Raw genomic sequence first — 24,302 nt, 5'->3', positions numbered from 1 at the left:
CCTGATATGCCCATTTTGTTTTTCTTTCTTTTTGTTTGTTTGTTTGTTTTCCAATGTTTGCATCTATCAATGTTTTTTGTCAACAGATTTCTTTGGGAGATTGTAGCACTGATCAGCCTCAGGACCCCTAGTGAGGATTAAATTTGTCTCTGTAAAATGGGTTGAGAAGTGGGTGAGAACAAACCCCATGCCAGTCCTGTCTTCTGTGCTGGGTGAGGGGAGAGGATGAAATCAGGAAAAGTAGAGAGTGTTATTTCCTTGGAAAAGTCCCTCAACCTCCAACAACTTCCAGCTCAAGGTTTTTCAGAATTGCAGTAGTAGATTCTGGTGGATTTTCCTTCCATTATTTATCCCCTTAATTTCCTCTTCTAAAGTCGTGTAAACTCTCAGCATCCAGCTTCTCCTGCAATGGGGAGTCTTGCTCTATAGCTACACATTTTCTGGAATATCACCTCTTGCTCTTTTTGAACCTACCACCTGCTGGTCATGGTTTAATCCCTTGCAGTTCTTATGTCAGAAAAGGTGAATTCTTGTATTTTATGACACTGATACATTTATAGGCCCCTGCCAGCTACCTCTTCCACAGAGCAATGGATCCTGTTTCATTTATACTCTCTTCACATGGAAGTTACTTCACACTTTTAAGCAGCCTTTTGGCTCTCTTCCATGCCTTTTTCTGACTTTGCAATAGCTTGTGTGACAGGAAGAGAGAACTGCACTTATTTTTCAAGACATGAGTGCAATATTGGGTTAGACACAGGTGTAGTAACATAGCCTGCTCTCTCTCTTTCCAAATTGTTTTGGTATGGTGGTTATATACTTCTTAGGAACTAAAATCAATGCTGGTATTAACTAAATTTTTTAGTCGGACTCATGCAATTAATCATCAGGACTTTGAAGTCCTGACTTAATGGGATTTCAGTGGTTCACAGGCTGGCTCTAGTCACAGTGAGCACAAGCTGAATACACCTGGGAATTACAGAACCACATGCAACATGGTGTACAGGGAGGGGCTGAGCAGAGCAGTGATTGCCTTGCCAGATGTTGCAGGTGCACAACTGTGGACAGGCTGTGTTGCTGCTGTGGTGAGGGATAAATGCATGGGATTTCCAAGTGGAGCACATCCATAGCAGAGGTGCTGCTGCAAATCTGTGCTTGGCTGGCTGGGCCACACAAACTCTCAGATGGCTCTGTGACTGCTGCACTTAGTTTTGGACCCCAGGCCTGGGAGCTCTGGCACTTTCATCATGTCCTCCTCCACTCTCACTCAGACAGGACAGATGTATTTCTGTGCTGTGTGGTGGGTCACCCACAACCTGTGGTTTTGCTGCATGCCTACTGGTCCCAAAGCTCTTCCTGCAGAGCACTGGGATGAGAAGCAGATAAGAGTTGAAAGATTTGTTATGTAATGGTAACAACCAAGTCTGATACACTACATTGACACAGGACACCTTCCTTCTCTCCTTTCTCACCAGGAGCTTTGCCCAGTGTTTCCCATCTTGTCTTCTTGTGGCCAGGGCAGAAACTGCCTTTCCTGCTCCTCCAGCCCCTCAACAAGAGTGGACACACTTCTGAGTCACCATGGGCAAGATGGACAACACCTCTGTGGAGCTGAGCTCTCCCTCTGAGGTGAAGCAGGCAGCCCTGGAGGAGCCAGAGCCCATCAGCCCTGAGGTCGTGAGCACCAAGAAGAAGAAGAAGGAGATCCCAGACAGAGGTTCCTGGAAGGGGAAATTTGACTTCTTGCTGTCCTGTGTGGGCTACGCTATCGGTCTGGGCAATGTCTGGCGCTTCCCTTATCTCTGTGGCAAAAATGGAGGAGGTGAGAGAAATGCACAATGAGCAGCCTTGTACCTGAGCAGGTTTTGGCTTGGTGTGGGTCTGGGCAAATGGGTGGTCCTTCAGCTGGGAGCTCTCCGGCATGGTGGGAGTTATTAAGTTGTCCAGAGACGAGTTTCAATGATCTGTGGGATTTACTAGCAAGTGCAGGCTGGGAAGAGGCAGTCCAAAGAAATAAAACAAGCAGTTTATGAGTTCTGTCATGCTTGTGCAGTCCAAATTTTCAGGGCTGCAAAAAAAAAAAAAAAAAAAGCATGTGGGACCTCATTTACTTACAGGGAGGGCTATGCACAAATAGCCATCCAGCTGGATTCTGGGGCACCTCCAGAGAAACCAGTTTGCATCTGTAAAAGGTTGGGTTCTCCTCAGTCTAGGGTATTCTCAAGGAAATTCTCCCTGCTTAGCTGCAGAATTTCTTGGATCAACTCAGAAAACACACTTCTGTGCCTTAGCTCCCCTCAGAAATGGTGCTCTTTCTTCTGCCTTGTCAGGGAGATGCTTTTGTGGAGGGGAGTACAGGCAGGTGTCAGTAGAGCAGAGGCTCTTTCTTCTCACTCCATGCTGAGCTCTCCCATTGCTTGTGCCTGATACTAAAACAGCCCTCCTTCTCCCCTTTGAAGAGCTGCTCACTTCCTTGAACCATTTTACAGACTTCCCACACAAGTCCAAACCCATTTTTATCACCTTTAAATCTGTATATATCATTTTCGTTTTTGCCTGCTAGTCTTCCTACATTGCTCTTTGCTTCCCTCTTAGCTCTTCCTGGCCTGGAGTCCCCATCCCAAGTGCCACACTCATTCATGCTGCTCTGAGGGTCTCATGTTTCTTCTCCATATCTTTTTTATTTTCCTTTTACCTTTGGCTTTCATAACTTCCCGTATCACCAGCCCATTTCTGCTGTTGCAGGCAGTGTAGGATGCTCTTCTCCTCCAACCCTGGAGACGAGAAGGGTCTTGTTCCCTGAAGCACTGTCCATTTAACTTCATGGCATTTAAGGGTATCTAGCCCTTCCTCTGAATCATGTGGAGTGAGTCCTAGCAGGAGACCAGAAAGTTAGTAATTTTGACATGAAGATTTCTAACTGACCATGCTGCTTTCATAGAATTGCAGAATCATAGGATAGGATGGTCAGGGTTAGAAAAGACCTTAAAAATCAGCCAGTTCCAAGCCCACTGCCAAGGACAGGGACACCTTCCACTAGGTTGCTCAAAGCCACATCCAACCTGGCCATGAACGCTTTCAGGGATGGGGCATCCACAGCTTCTTTGGGTTTTGTGGAGAGGTGGAAATGTGCAGCTGAACTGAGTGAGGTTTAAGGGAATATCCAGGCCTGCCCTGGGGAGCCTGTGCCACCAATGCCAGAGCCATGGTGCAGGTTGGTCATTGTCTGGCCACAGTCTGACTGCTAGCTCTCTTCATAGAACGTGTCCCCGTGGCTGGTCCCAGCGCTGGTTGTTAGCCAGCATCTGCCCTGTAGTTGCCGTGTCATCTCAAGTCTCTCACAGCTCTGTGCAGCCCGTGACTGTCTCCTCACACATAAAGGTGGAGATGACAATGCCTGTAATTAGATGAGGGGTGTAGTGAAGCGAAAATCGATCCTACATAAAAAGTCAGCTGAGAACCTAGGGCAGAGGGTGCTGTAGAGGTGTGGAGCGCTATTTTTAGCATTAGCAATGGCACACGGGGTGATGATCTCTGCCCTGACAGCCGCGGGCGCGCAGAGGGAGCAGCCGGCTGTGAGCAGAAACGCCAGGCAGATGAAACGCGGGAATTGGTTCCTGCCTGCTCCCAACAAACCCCCTGCCTCCCCTGCCGCTTCGTGCCGATCGTGGCAGCCTGGATGGCTCCTTCCTCTGGCCCTGCCGGCAGCACGGAGCGAGCGGCGCTGCCGCTGAGCCGGCGGCGGAGCTGACGCACGGGAGCGTCACCGGGCCCCGGAGCGGAGCGAGGCGGGGGCGCACGGCGGCTCCTTCGCAACCGGGTGGGCGCCGCCTCGGCTCTGCCTCGACGGAGCACAGCAGACTGTGGGTGGAACACTAATTTTAGCGTCCTGCATGTGCGCTGCTCAGAGCACGGTCGTGTGGGCTGCTTCCATTACGCACAGGCAAATTGAACTGAATGGAAATATTGTCGTCTCACTTACCGCTGTCGCATTGCATCGGCTCACGGCTGGTTTGCTCGGCGCAGGGAGCTCAGGGCACGGCAGCCCAGCGCTCGGCCCATCCGCTGCGGGGAGCAGGCTTCACCCAAAGTGATGCCTGGGCTCCCTGCTGGCCCTGCACGCAGCTGGATGTGCCCAGCTGTGTCCATGGCTCCAGCCTCTACACCGATCTCGAACCTTATACAGTCCCTCTGATCTCAACAGAATTGTACCAGACTCCAAATTCACTCTAAATGCAGCTCAGTACATGCTAAAAATTGCCTGTGAGATCCTAAGCTTGAATAACTTGGGAGAAAAACAATCCTTTAAATAAGCATCCTCCACTCCTCATTTGCACACTGAGACTCAAAACAACACAGTGTAACAGCTTGTAATGCTCAATTTTTGATTTGTGGGCAGTGTTCCCTATTTTAAGGATTAATTGTTTTTCTCTGCTGTGCAGCATTAGGAGCAGGCAGATTTGGGGCTGCACGGTGAGCACCAGGGGCTATTGATCTTTCCTTGCCTCCAAGGGTCAGTGCTCTGAGCAGGACCAGCATCATCACCTCTTTGACACCCATGGATCTGGAGATGGGCTGGGACTTTCACAAGGTTACGCACAACCGTATTTTGTTCCAGCCTGCAAAATTTAGATACCAATTCCAGAACTGATTTCCCATCTGGCTGTACAGGACCAGGGGATATTATCCGTGCCTGCTGGGGGACCTGGCCCTCCAGAGTGGCAGTGGCATTGCCAGCAGCCCTCAGCTCAAGGAAGTGGTCTGGTTTGTAGATTTTCCACTATTCTTGAGAATCATGCCAGGATAAAAGACTTGTGTCCAAAAGTTTATTTGTTTGTTTTTTGGTTTTTTTTTTTTCCCAGCAGTCTAATATCTTTCACCTATAAACCTTCCTAACCCACTGCAGATGAGAAGTGCAGGATCATCAGAGCTGCAGCCAAATTTCATTAATTGCTTGCACAGAAATGAGGAGGAGACTTACACTGCTGCTAAGCTCAGCCTCCAAACTGCACAGCAGCAGGGTGGCAGCAGCCTTGGAGCAGACACTGGCTTCCCACAGGGCTCTCAGGGGCCTGGACCTTGCAGGCTGTGGTGTCTAGTGAGCACACAGGGGAGGCTGCTGAGCAGGCACAGTGATGCCCAGAGCTGTTCTCTCCTGTGCACCAGGCTGCTGGTGAAGCCAAGGGCCTGTGCTTCCATGCCAGCTTGTGATTCAGGTTCATGGTCACTGAGCTGCTGGCACAGAGAGTGTTTTCTCCCCACCACCCACTGCCAGCTCCTCTTGCATGCTGCCTCCCATGGACTCCCATGCCGAATGCTGGCACCTGCCTCTCCCAGCTGGGTTCAGCTCCCTGCTTGGCAGGCAGATGTCCCCAGCTGGGTGTCCCCTGAGCCAGCATCCCTGGCTGTGCCTGGCTGCTTCCCTGCTCTCAGAGAGCAGCTGCTGGAGCCTGGCTCTGCTGGGTGCAAGCTGGGCCACAGCTCTCCAGAGTGCTTTGCTCACTGGCTCCGTGTTTGCTTTCCTACGATTATCTGGAGAAGACTCAGACTGACAGCTCAGCCCTGAGGCTAGTGCAGGAATCAGTGCTGTCCTGAACACAGTCAGCCACTTCTGGGCAAACTGAGTCCTCCCTCTATCCCCAGTGAGCATCTTCTGCAAAGGTTTGCCCTCCTCAGAAATGATGGCCTATTCCAGTACATGCATGGGAAAGATAAAAAATGGGCTTTGTCCCACATCCGAGAAGTCAGGATGGCCTGAACTTGTACAGCCTTCCAATCACCCAGCAAGGCTCTCCTATTCTAATTGCTCTTCTAAAAACTGGGTGCCAGTAATATCTCTAGTGAATGAATGTTCTACCTCCTTTCTAGTGATTAGATGATTTCCATAGGGCCATGGAGAAGAATAATATTTTCACTAGGAATTTTAAGGGTAAACCTAAAACACAGGTGGGGTGCACTGTTACAAGAGCCAATACAGTCTTGGTCACAGTTTTCTTAAAAGACTGAGACAGCTATAAACAAAGCAAGCAGTGGCCAATGCCAGATATTCCTGTGCACTATTCCCTCCAGAAGAAGAAGAATTGAAAGCAGGTAAGACAGAAAGCATCAACAAGTTACCAGTGTCAGTGTCCAAGCTTTTGGGGTTGTTGTCAGATTGGGTTTAGCATTGTCTAAGCAGCTAACAAAGTGAGCCTGGCATTGCACAGCTAGTGATGCCAGTGTATACGTACACATGGTACATACATACCCACAGTGATAAGGGAAAGGCAGCTGTGACCTCAGTGGGAGACTCACTGAACACATCAACTCCAGCTGCAAACTGTCACCTCTGGGAGAGGCTGCTCCTCATCACATGGGATGCAGAGCAAGAAACTGCAGCTGGAGGCATTTCCTTCTTGATCAAAGGGGGAACTGCCTGATAACATTGCTCCTTCTTTCAGGGGCCTTCCTCATCCCCTATTTCCTGACGCTGGTGTTTGCTGGGATTCCTCTCTTCCTGCTGGAAACTGCTCTGGGCCAGTATACCTCTATTGGAGGATTAGGAGTCTGGAGATTAGCACCCATGTTCAAAGGTACTGTGCTGTATGTTTGTGTCAGCAATGGCATGTAACTAGAGGCAAAACCCCATTAATGGTTTGAAGGCAAATCAGCAAATCCCTGGGGGCTGGGATGGGGTGGCAGGTGAGAGGGGGGGCTGGTTTCCCCTCTGTCTTTATCAAGCTGTCCTTGACATCAATGTCTGCAGTAACTAACATCACTGTGCTCTGTTCAAGCAGTTTTGTGTGATGACAATGGACTTTATGGGACAAGGGACTGTGACAGCGAGGCTCTGATTGCAGAAGACCCTTTGTTTTCCCAAGCCTCTCTACATATGCTTACTTTAATTGCATGGGAATGCAACCCGTTGCCATGCTTGAAATAACTGTTTTCTAGAAGCCAATGGTGATTTAGAAATGCCTTGGATGTGGGAAAGTACAGTTCTGCCAGGGAGGTGACAAGATCCCGTTTTCATGGAGCTCTGTCCATAGAGTACCAGTAGCACACTGAAAGCATTGTTCCCCCAGTGGAAATGCATGGCTGAGAGACATAAGGGAATGAGCCTCCCTTGCTGACCAGCTCACTGCACAACCATAGCACACTATGTGTTGGTGAGCTGGTTCCCTTTTTTTGGTTCTCAAAAAAAAGCACCTTGCTGTAGTGCCCATGAGCTCCCTTGGGCACTGGAGACCTGGATTTGTGGAAACCCAGGGCACTGGGAATGTTTCTCTGTCTGCTCTGAGGTGCCCTGACCCTCAGGGGAGCACAGAGTTTGATCCTCATTCATGGAGAAAGTTTCCTAGACTTCAAGACAGACTAGAATCCACAAAAGTGTGAAATAGATTATAGAGAGTAGCATAGGTGTATCACTTGGTGAGAAATTGAGGTTTGGGGATTTTTAGGATGTTGTGGATGGAAGCAAGATGGAGGGCACAGGGTATTGTCCTGGGTTTCTTCTTCATGCTTCTTCTTCATTGCTTTGGGTGACATTTTGTAATTGGGCAGAAAAGTCTGCATTGTGGGCTCTTTAGGATCAGTTATTGGGTTAAAAGGGAAAATAATCTAGGTGTCAGCTCTTCATTGGATAGTTTAGTCTTTAAAGACCTTGGAACAAGAGATTGTTAGCCATTTTGTGCCTTGCTGCTGAACTCATAGCAGTGAGACTGTTTTACTGATAAGAAATAATAAACACCTGAGTCCAAACATGAATTACTGTCTCGAGTGCCTTCAATCCAGACCCAGAGAGACTGACAACTGGTACCCCCACATGGATTGATGCTGCTCTCTGCCTTCATTTACAGGTGTGGGACTGGCAGCCATGGTTCTGTCCTTCTGGCTGAACATCTATTACATTGTCATCATTGCCTGGGCTCTCTACTATCTCTTCAACTCCTTCACTGCGGTGAGTGTTGGGCGTGTCTGCAGCACGGCATTGGCTGTGGTCTGGGTCCTCACTCCCACTTATGGGCAGTGATTTGTTTATGACCCACAGTGGTCACTAGCTGCTTGCCATTGGTGCAAAAAGCCCTTGTCAGCATTGTGCTACCCTTCCTGATGAACCCTTCCTGAAGAGGTTCATCAGCCCTGGAGGCAGTTTTGTGGTGCTGATGGGTAGTGATGCTTGTCCTCTGGGGGGCATGGTCCTATCCCCTCTACAGGAACTGTTCCTCACTCACTTCAGACTTTAAAACTCAGCCTGTGTTTCTGTTTTATTTCTAGGGCTGCTCGAATCTGAGCTGCACATTTCCAGACTGGTTTTGTTACATCATGGTCTTATTTCTCAGGACTTGCTCCTTATCTGAATTAGTTCTTATTCACCCCTCTCTTGATAAATGATCTCCAAGGGATTTTTTTTCTGCAGGGAAAATGATTCAGAAAGTATCTAGACATCTACTTGTGACTGCCCCTTAGTGTGTGCTTTGGTGTTATGGTTTATGGTGGGTTCCTCTTCCACAGCAGGGCCTTCTACCATACAAGGTTAGAATCAAACCCCATATTAACTTCTTGGTAGCTGAACTATGTATTTCAGCCCAGAAACTGGTAAGAGTTTCCTTAATGTAACTCTCTGAGCAACTCGAAGCTTTAAAGACATCAACACCATGGTTCAAATGGGATCTTTTAAAATGTCATTTAGATATAACCCTGAAATGCTATTGTGGACACTGTACATCCAGTTTTCCTTTTTGTTCCAGCAAAGCTTTCAAGTATCTATCAACACTTTTGCTGAATCATTTCATTTGGCATTCCCAACTGTGCTTCTGCCACCAACACCTATCACTGTAGGGTCTTGGATCTAGAACAAAATTATTGGCTGTGGGTGATTAGATCCTCCATTCTCAGGGCCATGTTGCTTTTTAAGCATTGAAGTTGGTGTAAAACACAAGAAAAAAATCCCTGCTTATTCCTTCTGCAGTAAATTCCAGCCACCTGTTGAGTGAAGCTAGCAAAAAGCTGTAACGGTTATAAACACAGTATCCCTTGATAGTATTTTAATTTGTAGGTATTAATTATCAACAGTTAATTGGAAGTGGCTTTCTATTGTGGGGAATTTTTTGGAGCTACAGTATTGCCCTAATCACATAATGATATTTTTTCCCTGAAAAAAAATCACAATTTATAATATTTTTGAAAATTGTTCCATTATTTTGGCTACAAGAGCATGCCCATCCAGTGGAGCTGCCCATTATCTTAACAAAAAAACCAAAATAAAAGGCTTCAGTTTGGAAGAAGCCAGATTTCACTTGGGAGATATCCCATGAATGATCACCCTGCTGTCCTTGTTCTGGTGCAGGAGCTGCCGTGGCAGAGCTGTGGGAACGCCTGGAACACAGAGCGCTGCTTCTCCAACTACTCCCTGAACGACACCACCAACCTCACCAGCGCCGTCACCGAGTTCTGGGAGTACGTCCCCAGCTGCCTACACCAGGTTTCTCCCCTCCCTGTGGTCACTGTGCCTGCCCACCAGGGCTGTGGCTGTGCCCGTTGGCTCTGTTCCTTGGGCAACTTTGGCAGAAGGGCATTACAGCCAGCCACCGGCCATGGTGGGCATGGGGTGCACGGTGCAGATGCATGTCAGATGGACCTGCAGGCAAACTGTGTCTCCACCTCTCTTCGCTTCCCTTTGTCCCATCACAATGTTCCTCAGTTCCCTCTCGGGATTTGTGGGTTCTCACACTTGTCTGCACCTGGCTCTTCACCCTCCAGCCACCTCTGGGAGCTCCAAGTTCCTCTGCTCTTGATTGTTAGACTTCCTCCTGACACAGTGTCTCCCACCTTTAGGAGGAACATGCACCAGATGTCCGGAGGCCTGGGGGAGCCTGGCACCGTCCGCTGGCCCCTGGCTGGCACGCTGGCCCTGGCCTGGCTGCTGGTCTACTTTTCCATCTGGAAGGGTGTGGAGTGGACAGGCAAGGTACAGTGTGAGGGTTGGGTCTTTTGGTGCTGCTTCTCATTGCTGTGCCATCCAAATGTCCTCCAGACTCAATTTTATTTAAGTGTCTATAACTAAGGCTACAGTGTTTAGAGGCAAAATCACAGTAGATGCTATTAAATTCCTGACATTTACCTTTCACAGCTGTAAAAATTGCTATGATGTTTATGGTAATTTTCATACGAAGTGTAGAGAATAGCTCTTGCCTGTAAGGTCATGGGTCTGAGTGTGCATTCTTTTTGGGAGGAGGCATTTTCAGAAATTACTTATATTTACCACTTTGGGACAGCCCTTTGAGAGAGCAAAGCTTCTTGTGGCCTCCCATTTTTGACAATCACAGTCTCTTTAATTGCCTCTGGTGGAAAAAAATCTCACCATCTCCTTTGACAATTTCCGTGCTGCCCTTTTGATATTGGTGGGAGACCTTCAGATGAGAAGCCCGTTGTTATTCCCTGTGCAGTGTTCCAGGCTAGCACAGCAGAAAGGTAATTGCTTTGTTTAGTGAAACAGCAGTGCTGAGATGCTGAGATGTGTTATTTAGAGCACAGCGTGGTGCAGCAGGACACTATTATGAAAGGAATAATCTAGAGGAGAGATCAGAAAGAAGCACTTCAGGGGTAGGTCACCTAAGCTGTTAACTTCCCCAGTGGCTCTCAAACAGGCTTTAGCTACACAGCCACAGCAAAGCCCTGGTGATTACTGGTGTGGGTCCTGTGATGAGGGATGGCACATACTGGTAAGATACTGAAACAGTGCTGAAAAGAAAGCAGTGGAATCAAGACAACTCATTTTGCTTGATGCATTGGTCTAGAGAAACACCAGCTTTAGCTCTGCAAAATAAGGATGTGATGACTTAAGGGGATTACTTCTGTGGGCTAAAATTATCCCTGTGCAATTCCCTTGTCTTTGGGCATTTCATCCAGACTTCAGCATGCTACTTTTGTGATTAGTGTGTCCTTGTGTATCATTGGCAGGGAGAAACCTCAAACAGCCAGAAACGTTACTAGCATGGGAATGGGGGACAGAAAATGCAAGGAAATGCTGCTGAAAGTGGCTGTGCTTGGGAGTCTGTCCCCCTCACAGGAGAACAGGCCAGACTCAATGACACCCTGGGCAGGAAAGGTCCTGGGCACCAGTGGGCTGACGGCTTCTCTCCCATGGGGTGTTTTTCAGGTGGTGTATTTCTCAGCCACCTACCCCTACTTCATGCTTTTCATCCTCTTGTTCCGGGGAGTCACGCTGCCAGGAGCCAAGGAGGGGATCCTCTTCTACCTCACACCTGACTTCAGGAAGCTCTCTGACTCTGAGGTTTGTAGCCTAGTGAGGAAAGCTCTTATCTCCCAGCTGTCTCTGCATTAGGCTTCCCCAGGCACTTCCCATTAATATTCTAAGTACTTAAAATAACTCTAGAATAACCCTGTACAAGTATTCATGGCCCACGTCCCATAGGCTGAGACAAAACTGAGGAAAAGGTCCTTCATGGGTGGAAATCTGTGCAGCAGCTCTGCTGTACTCAAACAGTGTTATCCACAGGGAGAGTCAGAAGTTACTCCATGGGGAGTCAGAAGTTATCCTGACAAAGGGACCTGCCCTCTGGGCTGGGAATGCCTCATTTCATGACTGTCCTAGGGCTGGTGGGCTGGTCTTGTTCTGGTGGTCCCAGAGAAAGGATGATGCGGTGCTGGCATAGGGGCCTCCTAAGGAGCACAAGCACAGCAACACACACAGCAGCAGTTTTTGGAAGTGCTTAAGTGATGAGTGTGGCCAGTAATGTGTTCTTGGTCACTGGAAGCAGAGAGGAGACCCAGGAGGAACAGGGATTCTTGCAAAAATGAAGTTTTTCAGGATACACAGACTCTGTGTTTTTCAGCAGCAATATTCCCATGGTTCCAAACTCACCAGTCATGTGGGAGTGGGGACAGCTGGACATTTGTCACTTTCCAGTGAGGGTCCCAATGATCCCTCTTTCAGGACACTCTCTGTAACATACTAACAACTGCATTGGCTCTAATGCAGGAAACAAGGTTGTCAAGACAAGAAGAGTTGTGTAAATACTACACAAGTAAGAAACAAACAGTCTGTCTCCTTTTCTTGAACTTTCTAAGTTTTAACATCTTAAGGCACTGGGACCACCTTTGCAAGCTCTCCTCTGCAGTTGTTTGCACATGCTTTTTCCATGTTGGAAAATCAAAGGCACACTAGTGGAAGAGAAATGGAGGATGTGAGAGAAGGATGTGGGTCTCTGAGTGGAGCAGCATCCCTAGGGGGCACATGTGAGAAAGCAAACACACACACACAGACTCAGACAATGCAAGAGTCCCTTCTGATCTGCACAGGACACTGTTCAGAAATGCATGACCCTTTATCCATCTACATCATCCCACTGGAGGGCTGGGGATATTTGTCTGAGGCTGGGCCAGGCTGCACTTTGATACACTTGACCCATGGAAAGGATGTAGATTCCCTACGTTCCAGTACAGAAAAGCCCTGGAGAGAGACTTTTCACAAGGCCATGGAGTGATAGGACAAGAAGAATGGCTTTAAACTGAAAGAGAATAGCTTTTGTTTAGATGTTAGTAAGAAACTCTTGACTGAGCCCTACTGACAAGGTTCCCTCAGTTCCTGGCCATCCCCAGTGGGCTGTACATCCGAGCACACAGCTCCACAGTCTGCACCCAGTCCCCCTGCTAGCCCTGCACTGTGCTGCTGCAGGACATGCACCTGCAGCACAGAGTCCTCTTCTGCTGCACTCCTCTTCTGGCTCCTTCCCCACAGGTCTGGATGGATGCAGCCACTCAGATCTTCTTCTCCTATGGCCTGGGGCTGGGCTCCCTCATTGCCCTGGGCAGCTACAACACTTTCCACAACAACGTCTACAGGTCAGCTGGTTTTTCCATCCTCCTGTGTGGCTGGGCCTCCTCAGGGGTGAGGCAGGGGGTTGTGGTGAATCTGCCTGATCTCTGCTGTCCCCTTGCTGGCAACATGCAGCCTAGGGGACACACTGTGATCTCTTTAGAGGGGCTCCCTGCCTACAGGACGCTTAGTATGTCGCCTGTGCTGCCTGTCCAAGGCACAGGACCAGCTATCTGCAGGGCTTGGTCTTTTGTTTACCCCACCCTCTGCTCTTGGTGGGACCTGCAGGTGGGGTTTTTTTCTCTCTTTCTCTCTTCCAGAGACTCCATAATTGTCTGTTGTATAAACTCCACCACAAGCATATTTGCAGGATTTGTTATTTTCTCTATCATTGGCTTCATGTCACACATCACAAAGAAATCGGTGTCAGAGCTGGCCTCCTCAGGTAAGCAGAAACCCAGGTTCAAATGCAACAGCAACCGGTGAGAACCATTTGTGTGGGGTGCTCTTGGTTCTTTCCTGACTAGGTGGGCTGAAGTTTTATTCTGCTGTAGTGAAATATTTAGGTCATTTTCTGTCTGAAACCTTCCTATGGAGAATAGATACTACCTATGTTTTCAGTAGATGTGATCAAAATTTGGAGTCCTTTTTTCATGCAAAATCTTGAGACTGTGATCTTAGAATATATTTTTAACCAAGATAGGACTGTGTCTTTCTGCACGAAGACGTATTTTGAAATTGCTGTCTTTCCAGAGAAAGCTTTTATCTCAAGAAACAGCCTTTTGTGGTGGGAGAAAAAAAACAAAAAGGCATCATGAAAGTTATGACCAGCTCTGAATATCATCTTATTTTTCTCACACAGTGCTCCAGCGCCATTTGGCTGCAATAATTTGATTATTTGATTACTTACTTGCAGGACTTGTTTTACCAATCCTGTCTCCCCATCTTGCCCCCATGCCTCCCACCAAGCTGGTGTGTCACAGGCACAAAGGCACAGGTGTTCCCAGTACATAAAAACCCCTGAATTCTTGGCTGTAATTTTTGTCTCTCTATTTAACTGTGGCACTTGGCTCAGGCTTCCCATCAAATGCTTTGTGAACATGGGCTCATCCCCCTTTTCCTTACTGCAGGCCCTGGACTGGCTTTCCTCGCCTACCCGCAGGTTGTCACACAGTTGCCCTTGTCCCCACTCTGGTCAATCCTCTTCTTCTCCATGCTGATGATGCTGGGTCTGGACAGTCAGGTGAGACAACTCAGGGACAAAGTGGAGGAAGATACAAAAATCAGGTACAATTGTGGTGTCCCCTTCTGCACTTGGGACAGTGCTGAGCAGAGGGGGTTTTTACTCTCTCATGATGTGAGGGCTGTGCTTTCCTACAGCATTTTGGGCATTTTTGTTGATGCCGACAACAATGCAACCCTGAGCAGCGCTGCAGCTCCTTGGCCTGGCCCGTAGGTTAGCAGGGATAGATCCTGGCAGAAGGATCTATGTCTTGGATCTACCCTTGTGTCTGGATACCCTGACTGCTTTGCCATCTTATCTGGTGGCAAAGTTTTACAAGATACTTGAGGGGGAAGAAAGATATAGCAAAAGGTCTCTACCCTGCCCCCTCAGAGCCCTCACAAAACAAACCAAAAAACATTATCTCTGCCTTTTTACAAGTGGTGGTAGGGTTTTTTCCTGGTAATTCAGCATAAAAGTAGCTATTCAGTGAAGCAGTGAATTGCAGCATGCCTTCCTTTTGAGTGTATCAAAATCAAAGGTTCCTGCAAAAACCTGCACTTGGTCTGTCATATCCACCCTTGTGCTCCCATGCTCTTCTCTTGCTGCACAAACCACCAGTACAAAATGGATGCTCTCTTGGATTACAGGTAGTGTTCATTATCCCAAGCCTACTTCACAATCAGACTCAAACCTATTCCTGAAATGTCACACCTGGTTTCCAGGAAAATCCAATCAACCAAATCTGGTTTCCAATCATGTCACACTCACATATGCACTTTATAAAGCTCATGAATGCATTACCACAGACTTTATTTAGGAAAAAAATAAATTCAAATAATACCTGAATGTTCTGAAAGAAACTACATTTACAGAAAAAAATTATCTGCATGGATTATTCACTCAGTGCTGGTAAATCGAGACATGACAATAAGCCCTCTAAGCACTCTGTGTGGAATTTATTTGCTGCATTTGCTTTTGAAATGCCCCTTGAAATTCTCCACGTCCCTTCTGACAGCCAGTTTCAGAGGGCAGACAGTCTGTTGGGAGGCTATCATTGCCTGGAGGAAGAGGCTGGGGGGTGGGGATGAAGCATCAAAAGGAAAACATCTTTTTAAAAGCACAGCTAAATACATGTGGAGAAGCTTTCTGTCTGCATGCTGGAGCTCTGCTTCATTCAAACACACCAGCAACAGCGTGGCAGCTTCTGCATATAAACCAGTGAGCACAGGCTGCTACAATGGCTGCAATTCCACGTGCATTTTGAAGCATTCAGTTTAAAAAAAAAGGGTTTTCTATATGCTGATTATATGTCCTTTGTGGCATTTGCAGATGGGGAGCAAGCATTTTTCATTTGGGTCAGCAGCCCAGTTCGTGAGGCACAGCAGGGCCGTAGGGCATTTCTGCCCCCCAGGGCCGCTGGGCTGAGACTGTCGCTTGTCACCGGCGGGGCGCGGCTCTGTCGGCACAGCGGGATGCTCGGGAGCCTGGCAAGGGAAGGGACGCTGGGCTGGGATCTGTGCTTGTGATGCAGCCACGAGCTGCAGCCCTTTAGTGACCGTGGGAGTAGGTCCAGCGAGTGTCCTGCAGATGCAGCACAGCTCCATCTGCTCTTCCTGCCAGGGTGCTCTGCTGTTCCTCGAGTGGGATGAGTGACCTGTACTGACAGACATCTCCCTCCTGTGCCCTCACTCCTGTGCCTTGGTGTTCTGATCTGTCCAGGCTTCAGCTCTCTCCCATCCAGACCCTCTTTCATAATATGCTAGTGCTTCCTTTTAACCTACCAGTTTCCAGGTCAGGCATTTATTGCTCAGGGGAGCTGGCAAGCCTTGTGACTGCCAGCCTGTGTCTGTCCCATGTGAGGCTGCCTCTCTCAGGCTGGTCATGAGGATTTCCAGCTGCCAGCAGTGAGACTGCTCTTGTGACTCTCTGCTGCACATCTGGCAGCTGTGGTCAAACTCCCCACGGGTCCATGCACCCCAATAGGGTGCTCTGTGTGGCTGAGGAGGGAATAGCAAGCCGGTGACATTGGGACAGAGGTGCCACATTGGTATTGACTTTCAAGCTCAGATTACTGCACCCAGCAGCTTATGTAATGATTAGGCCCCTAAAGAGGAAAAGGAGCAAAAGAGAGAAGTTAATGGAAATAAAATGCTTGAGAAAGAAATAATATCATGGGGTGAGGCATGAAGAAGAGAAGAATGTGTGCTAAAAATTGTGGCTGGAGGGGGTTGGTGGGAAAAGGAGAAGTTTTTGGAAAGCAGACTGCAGTGGCAAGAACAGGAGGCACCAGTGCTCAGCTCCTTGCCACTCTGAAAGCAACGAAGGTTTGGTCTGTAAGCTGGGAAAAGTGAACCCCACGCCAAGCACCTGCAGTCCCTGGGGCTGGAAAGGTAACCCTCCTGCAGGCTGCATCCCCTATGAAGTGTGAGGCTGTCATGAGGGAATTTTCAGTAAATGGTATGAAGGTCATTGCCTGTTCCATGGCTAGAAAAAGCAATGTTCAACCATTTGTTTCTCCACATTATCTTTTATTTCACAGGAGCTTAATTTTGATAGGAGACAAAGAGAATTCAACTCACTCTGTAGCCCTCACCACCCACGTCCCTCTCTTTCCCCCTGAGTATTCCCTGATTTTGACTGATTTCTTCCTGCACCAAAGGGCTGTCAGGTTTACTCCATCCAGTTATCTAAGGCATCATTTTCTTTGCTCCTTTTCTGCTGGACACCAACCTCTGCCCATGACCAGGGCTGTTCCCCTCCAAATGCATTTGCCTTTCTGGCCTCAGATCCCCTGGCCCTGCCATGGCTCCAGCAGTGCCTGGCCATGCATCCATGTGGAAGGAATAGCTTTCAGCAGTGGTTTTTTTAGTCATGCTATCTCTTCACACTGTGGTGCCAGCTCAGTCCTGACTGTTCCAGACAAGAAGCCAGGTGGGATGGGGTGAAGTGCTCACCATCGATGGCTGTAAAGGCAGCTTAACCCATGCATGAACGGCAAGAGATGCTTTAATGGCACTAGTGTCCAACATAAAAAGCTTAGCTCATTCAAAATTCAAGTAGAAGCAGTTGAGCTTTGATGCTCTGGGAATACTGGCTTTCCATGTGGATATAAAACCCCAGGCATGCACATCTCCCTTTGCCTTGCTCTGCCCATGGGGAAGGCAGCCCCAGCAGTCAGCAGTGTGCAAGCTCTTCCACCATCCCTGCCCAGCTGTAGGCTGTGGTATTCACATACCCTCTGAACAGAGAGAAGCTGTGAGAGAGGCAGAGAAGAAGGGAAAACAATTCTTATCTCTGCTTACTACTCCTGCTGTTTTACACATGTAGAATGTGTAAGAAAATTATTTACCTAAAAAAATTTAGTAATGAAATTCTACTAAAAATTATTTTGTTTCCTTAGCCAATCACTGAAAACTGTGTCCTGACTGTCAAGAGACAGTCATGAGTTGTTAGTTAATAGTAAGTATTTCTTTAGTATTCTTTACTATAGCTATAGTATAGTATAATATCTCTCTTTAATACACTTATAATGTAATATAGTATAGTTTTAATAAAACAAATATTCAACATGCCAAAACCATAAAATCAAATACCAATCATTTCCCTGTGTCGGGGTCCCTAATTTTACTATAATAGGCTCAGACACTCCATTTTTTACCCTCTGCTGCTCTTTTTGATCTATCTACCTCCACCTCCACTCCAGGGGATTTTTTTCTTCCCAGGGATGGGGAAGTCCCTGACATCGAGAAATGATGAAACCACTTTAATTTTTATTGTACTGGCTTGTACATTTGCTCAGCATGGCCAGGGAAGCCAGTTTGCTGCCCTCATAAATTCCCAGGGTTATTGCTAGAGGCAAGATGTGCTCTCTGAGAGAGGGTATGTTACCTGTAGTTTCTGGGAGCAAGATATAAAACTAAATCTCACAATTTATCAAGAGATAGGAGAGAAGAATGCACTTCACAAGAGCAGTCAAACTGCCCTTGTGCCAGAAGGCAGAAGTAGTAGGAAAACTGGAAGGCACTCATGGGGATTTTGTTACGTGTTATGGTGCAGACAGCATTATTACACTGTGGCTGGTGCAGCTCTGCACAAACCATCCAGGGATTTCCACCTCTAGAAATATGATGTGCTGTGAAGATGGGCATTTGGTGTGCTTACATGCATTTAATGTTGTATGCTTGAAAAAGTGAAATGCAGTCAAGGACTGGGTAATCAGAGATGTTATTTACATGCACACAAGACTGGGTAATACAGGTCCTTATTGAGCATTTTAGATCATTGAACAGCTCAAGACCTGCTGCCCCAGGCTGAGAAGAGCAAGAAGGGAAGAGCAGTAAAGGTCCTGCACATGTCCCAGCAGCAGCAAGACACACAACTGTGGCACAGGGCCTGGCAGTGTGGGGAGCAGGGCAGTGATAGGGAGGCCCTAAAGAGTTTGTGGGAAGAAAAAGGAGGCTTTTCATGAGAAGCAAAAGGCAGAGATTCATCTGAGCTATTTTTAAGTATTTAACTTTGGTGCTCCTAGCTCCATTTATATTCAGCGGGGAGAGAGATGAATTTTCAGAAGATGGTTCAGACCAACTTTGTGCAGAGATGACTCTTTCTTTTCTAGAGTCTGCAGAGTCCATAAGGTTCTAAGCATTGAAGTTAAATATATGCAGGTTAAGTTACTTTTCTATATATCCTGAGTGTATGCCTTTTCCCACAGTTCTGCACTGTGGAAGGGTTCATTACAGCCCTGATGGATGAGTATCCTCAAGTCCTAAGAGCCAGGAAGAAGATCTTCATCGCAGTAGTCTGCTTCATCTCTTATCTCATTGGATTCTCCAACATCACCCAGGTACAGATGGTACAGGCCGTGCTTGTGCCTCCATCCCTGACACCTTTCTGTCCCCTTGGCATATCACAGCACCACCAAAGCTTTGGGACAAGTGACAGCATTTCTCCTATTCTGGGTGAAGTGGTTTGCTCATCACTGCCACATCTCAAGTGACTTAGGATGCCTCCACAATTTATACCATCATCCTATTGTCAGTGTGGCCTGTTGTTCTGCTGTTTGCAATAAGGACTCAAGCCAACAGAGCCCAAATTTAGGGAATGCTTACTTCAGAGTGTTAAGATAACACAAAGAAAACCTGTCTGTTGGGTCTTGAACCTCTGGAGCTGAAACTGAGGTTCTCGTGAGGAAAGGTGAGGACTGAGTGGTCTGGAGACCATTTGTGGAGCAGTGTGGGTTCATGAGGAGGCAAGGCAAAACTCTGGGGAGGGGCAGAGCAGACTAAATTGACTCCTTCTAAAGCAGAGAAATAGAAGAGATCCTAGTAATTTCTTTTCTCCTCACCCTGGGCTATGCCTGAACGGGCTGGCTAATTGTCTGCAAGCGCACATCAGTTTTGCTGCTGGGAACCAGACTCCAATGGAAACATTGCAACAGTGGCTCTACTGTCCAAGGAAATAGACATTAAACCAACAGACATGGACAGTAGCAATCCAAACTGCTGGCTGATATTGTTGATCATAATCTATAACTGAACTCCTTGACCCTGTTTTTGTCTTTTCAGGGTGGCATTTATGTCTTCAAGCTGTTTGATTACTACTCAGCCAGTGGCATGTGTCTTCTTTTTCTTGTCTTCTTTGAGACCATCTCAATATCTTGGTGTTATGGTAAGCACAAAACACCTTATTCCTTTGTTTTCTCTCTGGCCATGGTGACTTACTGAAAAAGCCAAAGCCAGTGAACACAGTGACAATTTTGCAGCTGAAAATAGCTTAGATTGATAACTTCTTAAAATCAGGAGTGGAAGGCTGTCATCTCACTTCCCCAGGCCCTCACAAAGACCTCAGCACAGACTGGCAGATGTCCAGGGTCCTTCCCTCTGGGCCCTCAAGCGGACACCAGGAAACATGGAAGCTGTTAGCATGAATTTGTGTCCCACTACTCCATCCCTTCCAGCTATTTTTTCTCATGCCACACTGTCACCCTCTTGCTGTGCCTGGCCTGTGCCATGAGAAGAGATGAAGACCACGGTACAGAGATGTTTTGTTTTTTTTTCAAACTCATTTCTTCTTGTAGGTGTGAACCGGTTTTACAGGAATATTGAAGAAATGATTGGCTACAAGCCTTGCATCTGGTGGAAGATTTGCTGGGCCTTCTTCACCCCTCTTGTCTGCCTGGTAAGACCTGGGGAATCCCGTGTGCAGGAGTGGGTCTAGAAAGCCCTCTAGGTGAGCTGTAGGGAAACATTCTGTTCTCAACCCAGTGCAGGTCTCATGCAAGGGGGTCCCAGGCAGGCTGGAGAAGGGTAAAATGATACAGGAGCCTCTTTCACTCTGCTTGCTGGAAGTCACCCATAAAAAAGTTCTAGATGATTGCTTTTAATCTAAATGAGGTCATCAGTTTTTTTGTTTTTTTTTTTTTTTCTGAGATGCCAGAAGATAAGCAAAATAATGTAATGTTTTAAAAAGCTATTATCAATTCTGGCTTTCATCCACTCCAGCTTCAGCCTCTGACAGGCTTTTGAGAGCAAAAGCTATCACCAAATGCAGGATAACTGACTACAGAGCAGTTTGCCCTTTGCAGGTTCCTGCCCTCCCAGCAGAAGCAGTGCAGGGAGTGGTGTGATATGATGACTCTTGAGACCAGCTGTGAGGATGCTGTTTGCTTGTATAGGAGCTGCTGTGGAGGCACTGCTTGTCTGAGTAGTCTAGTGAAGAAGGAAATATGGGGTATTCCAATTCCAGCTTTTTGGAAAGCTTAGGACATCTTATCCAGCTTAGCATAAGAAGAAATTATATGAAATTACCAGTTGGTGGGCTGAAAGAATCTAGGCTAATGAAAAGAGCTGTTGGGTTCCTGTAAGGCTGTTGGGAGCTAAGAAGGTAATGAAGGAAAGAATGGTGGGACCCTGATTTTGCACTTTCCCCTGCAATGGCTGGTGTTCTTTTCTAGGGTGTGTTCTTCTTTAGTGTGGTGGAAATGACCCCTCTGACACTGGGCAAATACGTCTATCCTGTGTGGGGCCAAGGCATCGGGTGGCTCATGGCCCTGTCCTCCATGTTTCTGATTCCAGGGTACATGCTCTACTCCTTCTTCACCTCCACAGGGACTCTCCGGCAGGTAGGAACAGCTTCACCACCCTCTGCTCAGGGTAAGCTCCTCCCTGAACTGAACCTGGACCAAGCAGACCCTGCTCTGACAGAGTGATCAGAGTGCACCAGGCTGGTGCTGCAGGAGCTCTGTGCACCATTTCCCCAGGAGAGGGGGAGGGTTCAGATCAGCCCCAGTGCACTGAACAGCCTCCAGTGACACAGGCTTGCTGGAGAGGAGCTGCCAGCGCAGCTGAGCAGGACACATCTGACTCTGGGAGCTCTGCTGGGCTGTGGCTGGACATGCAGGTAGACCTTCAGGTGGTCTACCCTTATGTCTGTTGCTCCTCATTGAGATTTTTGTGATCATCACCAGAAAAATGGAGCCCTCCTCCCGTATCTCTGGCATGGGGTACTGGAGCTGTGGAAGAGTTTGGGAAGAAATCCTTGAGGTTTCTTGACCCAGAGAAATCCCAGCTCCTGATGATTCTTGGCTATGAGCATTTTTACTTGGCACTCCTCAGCTGGGAGATCAGCACTTCCAAACCTGAATCCTGAAATGTCTCAGACTAGGCTCTGCTAGCAGCAGAAACAAGCACAGGGGTGGTTTGTCACGTGCATTTCAGAGAACACTCAGTGACTGAGGCGTTAGGAAGCAAGAAAGACCCACAATACCCACCCCATTAGTCCTGTTTAAAACATTTTCTTTAGTAATTTGAGCAGGATTTTTTGAAGCAGTAAATGATGAGTCTCTATGTCATACCCAGTACCCACTGTTGAGATTTTATGTACAGTGTTGACATTCAGTCTTGGGAGCACTGTGCCCCAAATCCCTGGCTCAGTGCTTACAGTTGTAAGAAGGTACCCCAGGACTGTTGATTTATGGCTTTCCCAGCCCAGCTGGATCAGCAACCAGATGCCATCTAAATCACATGAGTTTATTTTAGGAATGCTGTATTTTTAACAAACTTTGACTCAAAGAAGTTGTGGCTGGAATTACTGACCTGAGGTCAGCTGCAGGTTCTCTACCTTTGAGGTGAAGTTGCAGGTGGATTTGAGTTTTTTTCCTCCTAGCATTCCATTTGGATGGGCTCTGATGTGGGTGAACTGGGTGAGTTTGGGATCTCAGATCTGCTTTCAGTTTCTGGTTTCTCATGTGAAGCTGGGTTTAGGTACTTGTCCTTCCTGCAGTACTCAAGCCAGGGTGTTATGTCAAGCCACTTCATTGACTTAGGCTTGAAGCCCAACTGAATTCCAACTGTAGGCCCTTTCTCAGACATTTACTGGGCTCCTTATTCACTCATAATGTAAGTTGGAAAAGGGGGGGAAGGGAAGCCTGAAAGTACAGGCATGGGTTCAACCCTTTGCCTAGTCCCAATCCTGTTTCACTGGAGATGGAGAAAGCACACTGCAGCATCTGGGGGAGCCCAAACTGGTCTGGGACCTCTCGGGAGCAGCTCGACTCCTCCTGACCAAAGGCTTGTGCCAATTATATCCATTGTCCTTCCAAAGTGCTGTGTATTCCTGTGCTGCCCCAGGGGCTTGGAGGGAAGCTCATTAGTGTGTTTCCATCCCTCCTCTCAGCATCTTGTGCAAACCATCAGCACCAGTAAGCAGCATGAGTGGCTGATGGGCACCCTCCCTGTCTGACTCTTCCTCTAACATTGCCCACAAACATCACGAGACCCAGACCCCCTCTCAATCATTCATAGACCTAGGAGTGAGCAGCAGATGGCAGCAGGAAGAAAGTAGGCTAATCTGTGTGTGCATGTGTTGGTATCAGAGAGAAAGAGAGAATTTTTGGCCTCTTATATACACAGATCCTGGATTAATTTGTAATGGAGCTGGAGCTGGAGGGAAATTAGATGCCAATCCTGAATAAAGTGGTTTTGACAGACAGGAAAGATTACAAGTCATTTTGATCCTACTGAGCCTGAATGTTAGAGGGGAAAAAATACAATGAATGGCAGAAGCAGTTCAGTGAACATTTCAGGGAATTCACCCAGAAGCAGCCACTTCAGTGGTATTGGAGGGTAGGAGTTTGTTCCCTTTACTGGAGAGAGGTTCTGCTTCTCTTAGTGATGTCTGTTCAGGTCAGGCTTAATCCTCCTCTGCATTCTCTTCTGCAGTGCACAGCATCAGTCCCTCCCTGACTGGCAAAACTGATTCATTCTTTTTCATCACTCCTCATGCTCAATCCACATGCCTCCAGTAATGATTGGCCCCTCCATATTTTCATGGGTTCTTGCTTCACTTTACTTGACTCTGCAATTTTCATTTGATGAGCTCAGGGTGACAGGAATTGCTGCTGTGCAAAGGTTTGTGCAGGTGGATGTTCTCACCAGCATCAAAGGCACAGACTCTAACCTTGTTAACCTGCTGTAGTTACTTAGTAATGCTCTGTAATCAACCCTAATTGAAAAATAGGGGTCTGCTCTGAAGGTCTGCTTATATAGGTCTGCTCTGAAGCCTGTGGCATTGCAGCTATCTCTTCTTCCTCCTTGCAGCTGGTCTTGCCTGGTAACAGTTTGCCTCTTATCAGGATGCTCCCCATATTTCAGATAAAAGGAGGAGCTGCTGTGCTCTGTGCAGCATCAAAGCAAAGGTGACTCTCAGAGGCTTTTGGGGTACTACCAAATGCTGCTGGAGGAGTGACTCCATGCACCATCCCCTTGCCCTGTAATCAGGGTCACCTCTGAGCCATGTGGTGAGGATCCCAACCCTCAGCTGCTGCCATGCATGCCCTGGCTGTCCCAATCCTGGCTGACACACTGTCTCCTTTCATTCCTGGGCAGCGCCTGCAGCAGATGACACAGCCCAGGCCCGAGGGGCACGCTCACAACAACGGCCTCCAGCCCAAGACGGCCTTGAACGGGAGGATCTCGGACGCCGCCGTGTAGGAGGAAAGCCCCAACTCCTCGCTCTGCCCTGTAGTTGCTCAAAGCTCCACATTGTCCCTCGAGCTCCTCTGGCACAGCTGGCTGTCCCTGGCTCTGCGGTGGCTTTTGTTTGTCCTGGTGGACCTGGTGGAGGAACCTGTTCATGGCTCTTCCTCCTGGCATGGCTGACCAAGGCCCTGAACCAGCTGCCGCCAGGGCATTGCGTGGTGACCACCTTCATCCTGCAACATCCTGGTCCAGGGCATTTTGTCATGACCACCTTCATCCT

At 47.8% G+C, this 24,302-nt stretch overlaps 1 protein-coding gene across 1 annotated transcript; it reads left to right on the top strand.

Annotated features, from left to right (window-relative positions):
• Positions 1-1,581: 1,581 nt before the first annotated feature.
• On the top strand, positions 1,582-24,034 carry LOC311154067 (sodium- and chloride-dependent GABA transporter 1-like; the record flags this gene model as incomplete). The annotated part of the gene is made up of 14 exons (XM_084206251.1): positions 1,582-1,822; positions 6,441-6,572; positions 7,839-7,939; positions 9,329-9,438; positions 9,817-9,949; positions 11,141-11,275; positions 12,743-12,846; positions 13,141-13,265; positions 13,951-14,063; positions 18,757-18,888; positions 19,610-19,712; positions 20,122-20,222; positions 20,998-21,165; positions 23,930-24,034. 14 exons carry the CDS (start codon positions 1,582-1,584, stop codon positions 24,032-24,034), a joined length of 1,803 nt encoding a protein of 600 aa, XP_084062377.1.
• Between the last annotated feature and the right edge of the window lie 268 nt (positions 24,035-24,302).

Source organism: Fringilla coelebs (genome assembly GCF_963513975.1).
Source record: "Fringilla coelebs genome assembly, chromosome: 5".
Lineage (NCBI taxonomy): Eukaryota > Metazoa > Chordata > Aves > Passeriformes > Fringillidae > Fringilla > Fringilla coelebs.
This window is presented reverse-complemented; position numbering and strand designations above follow the sequence as displayed.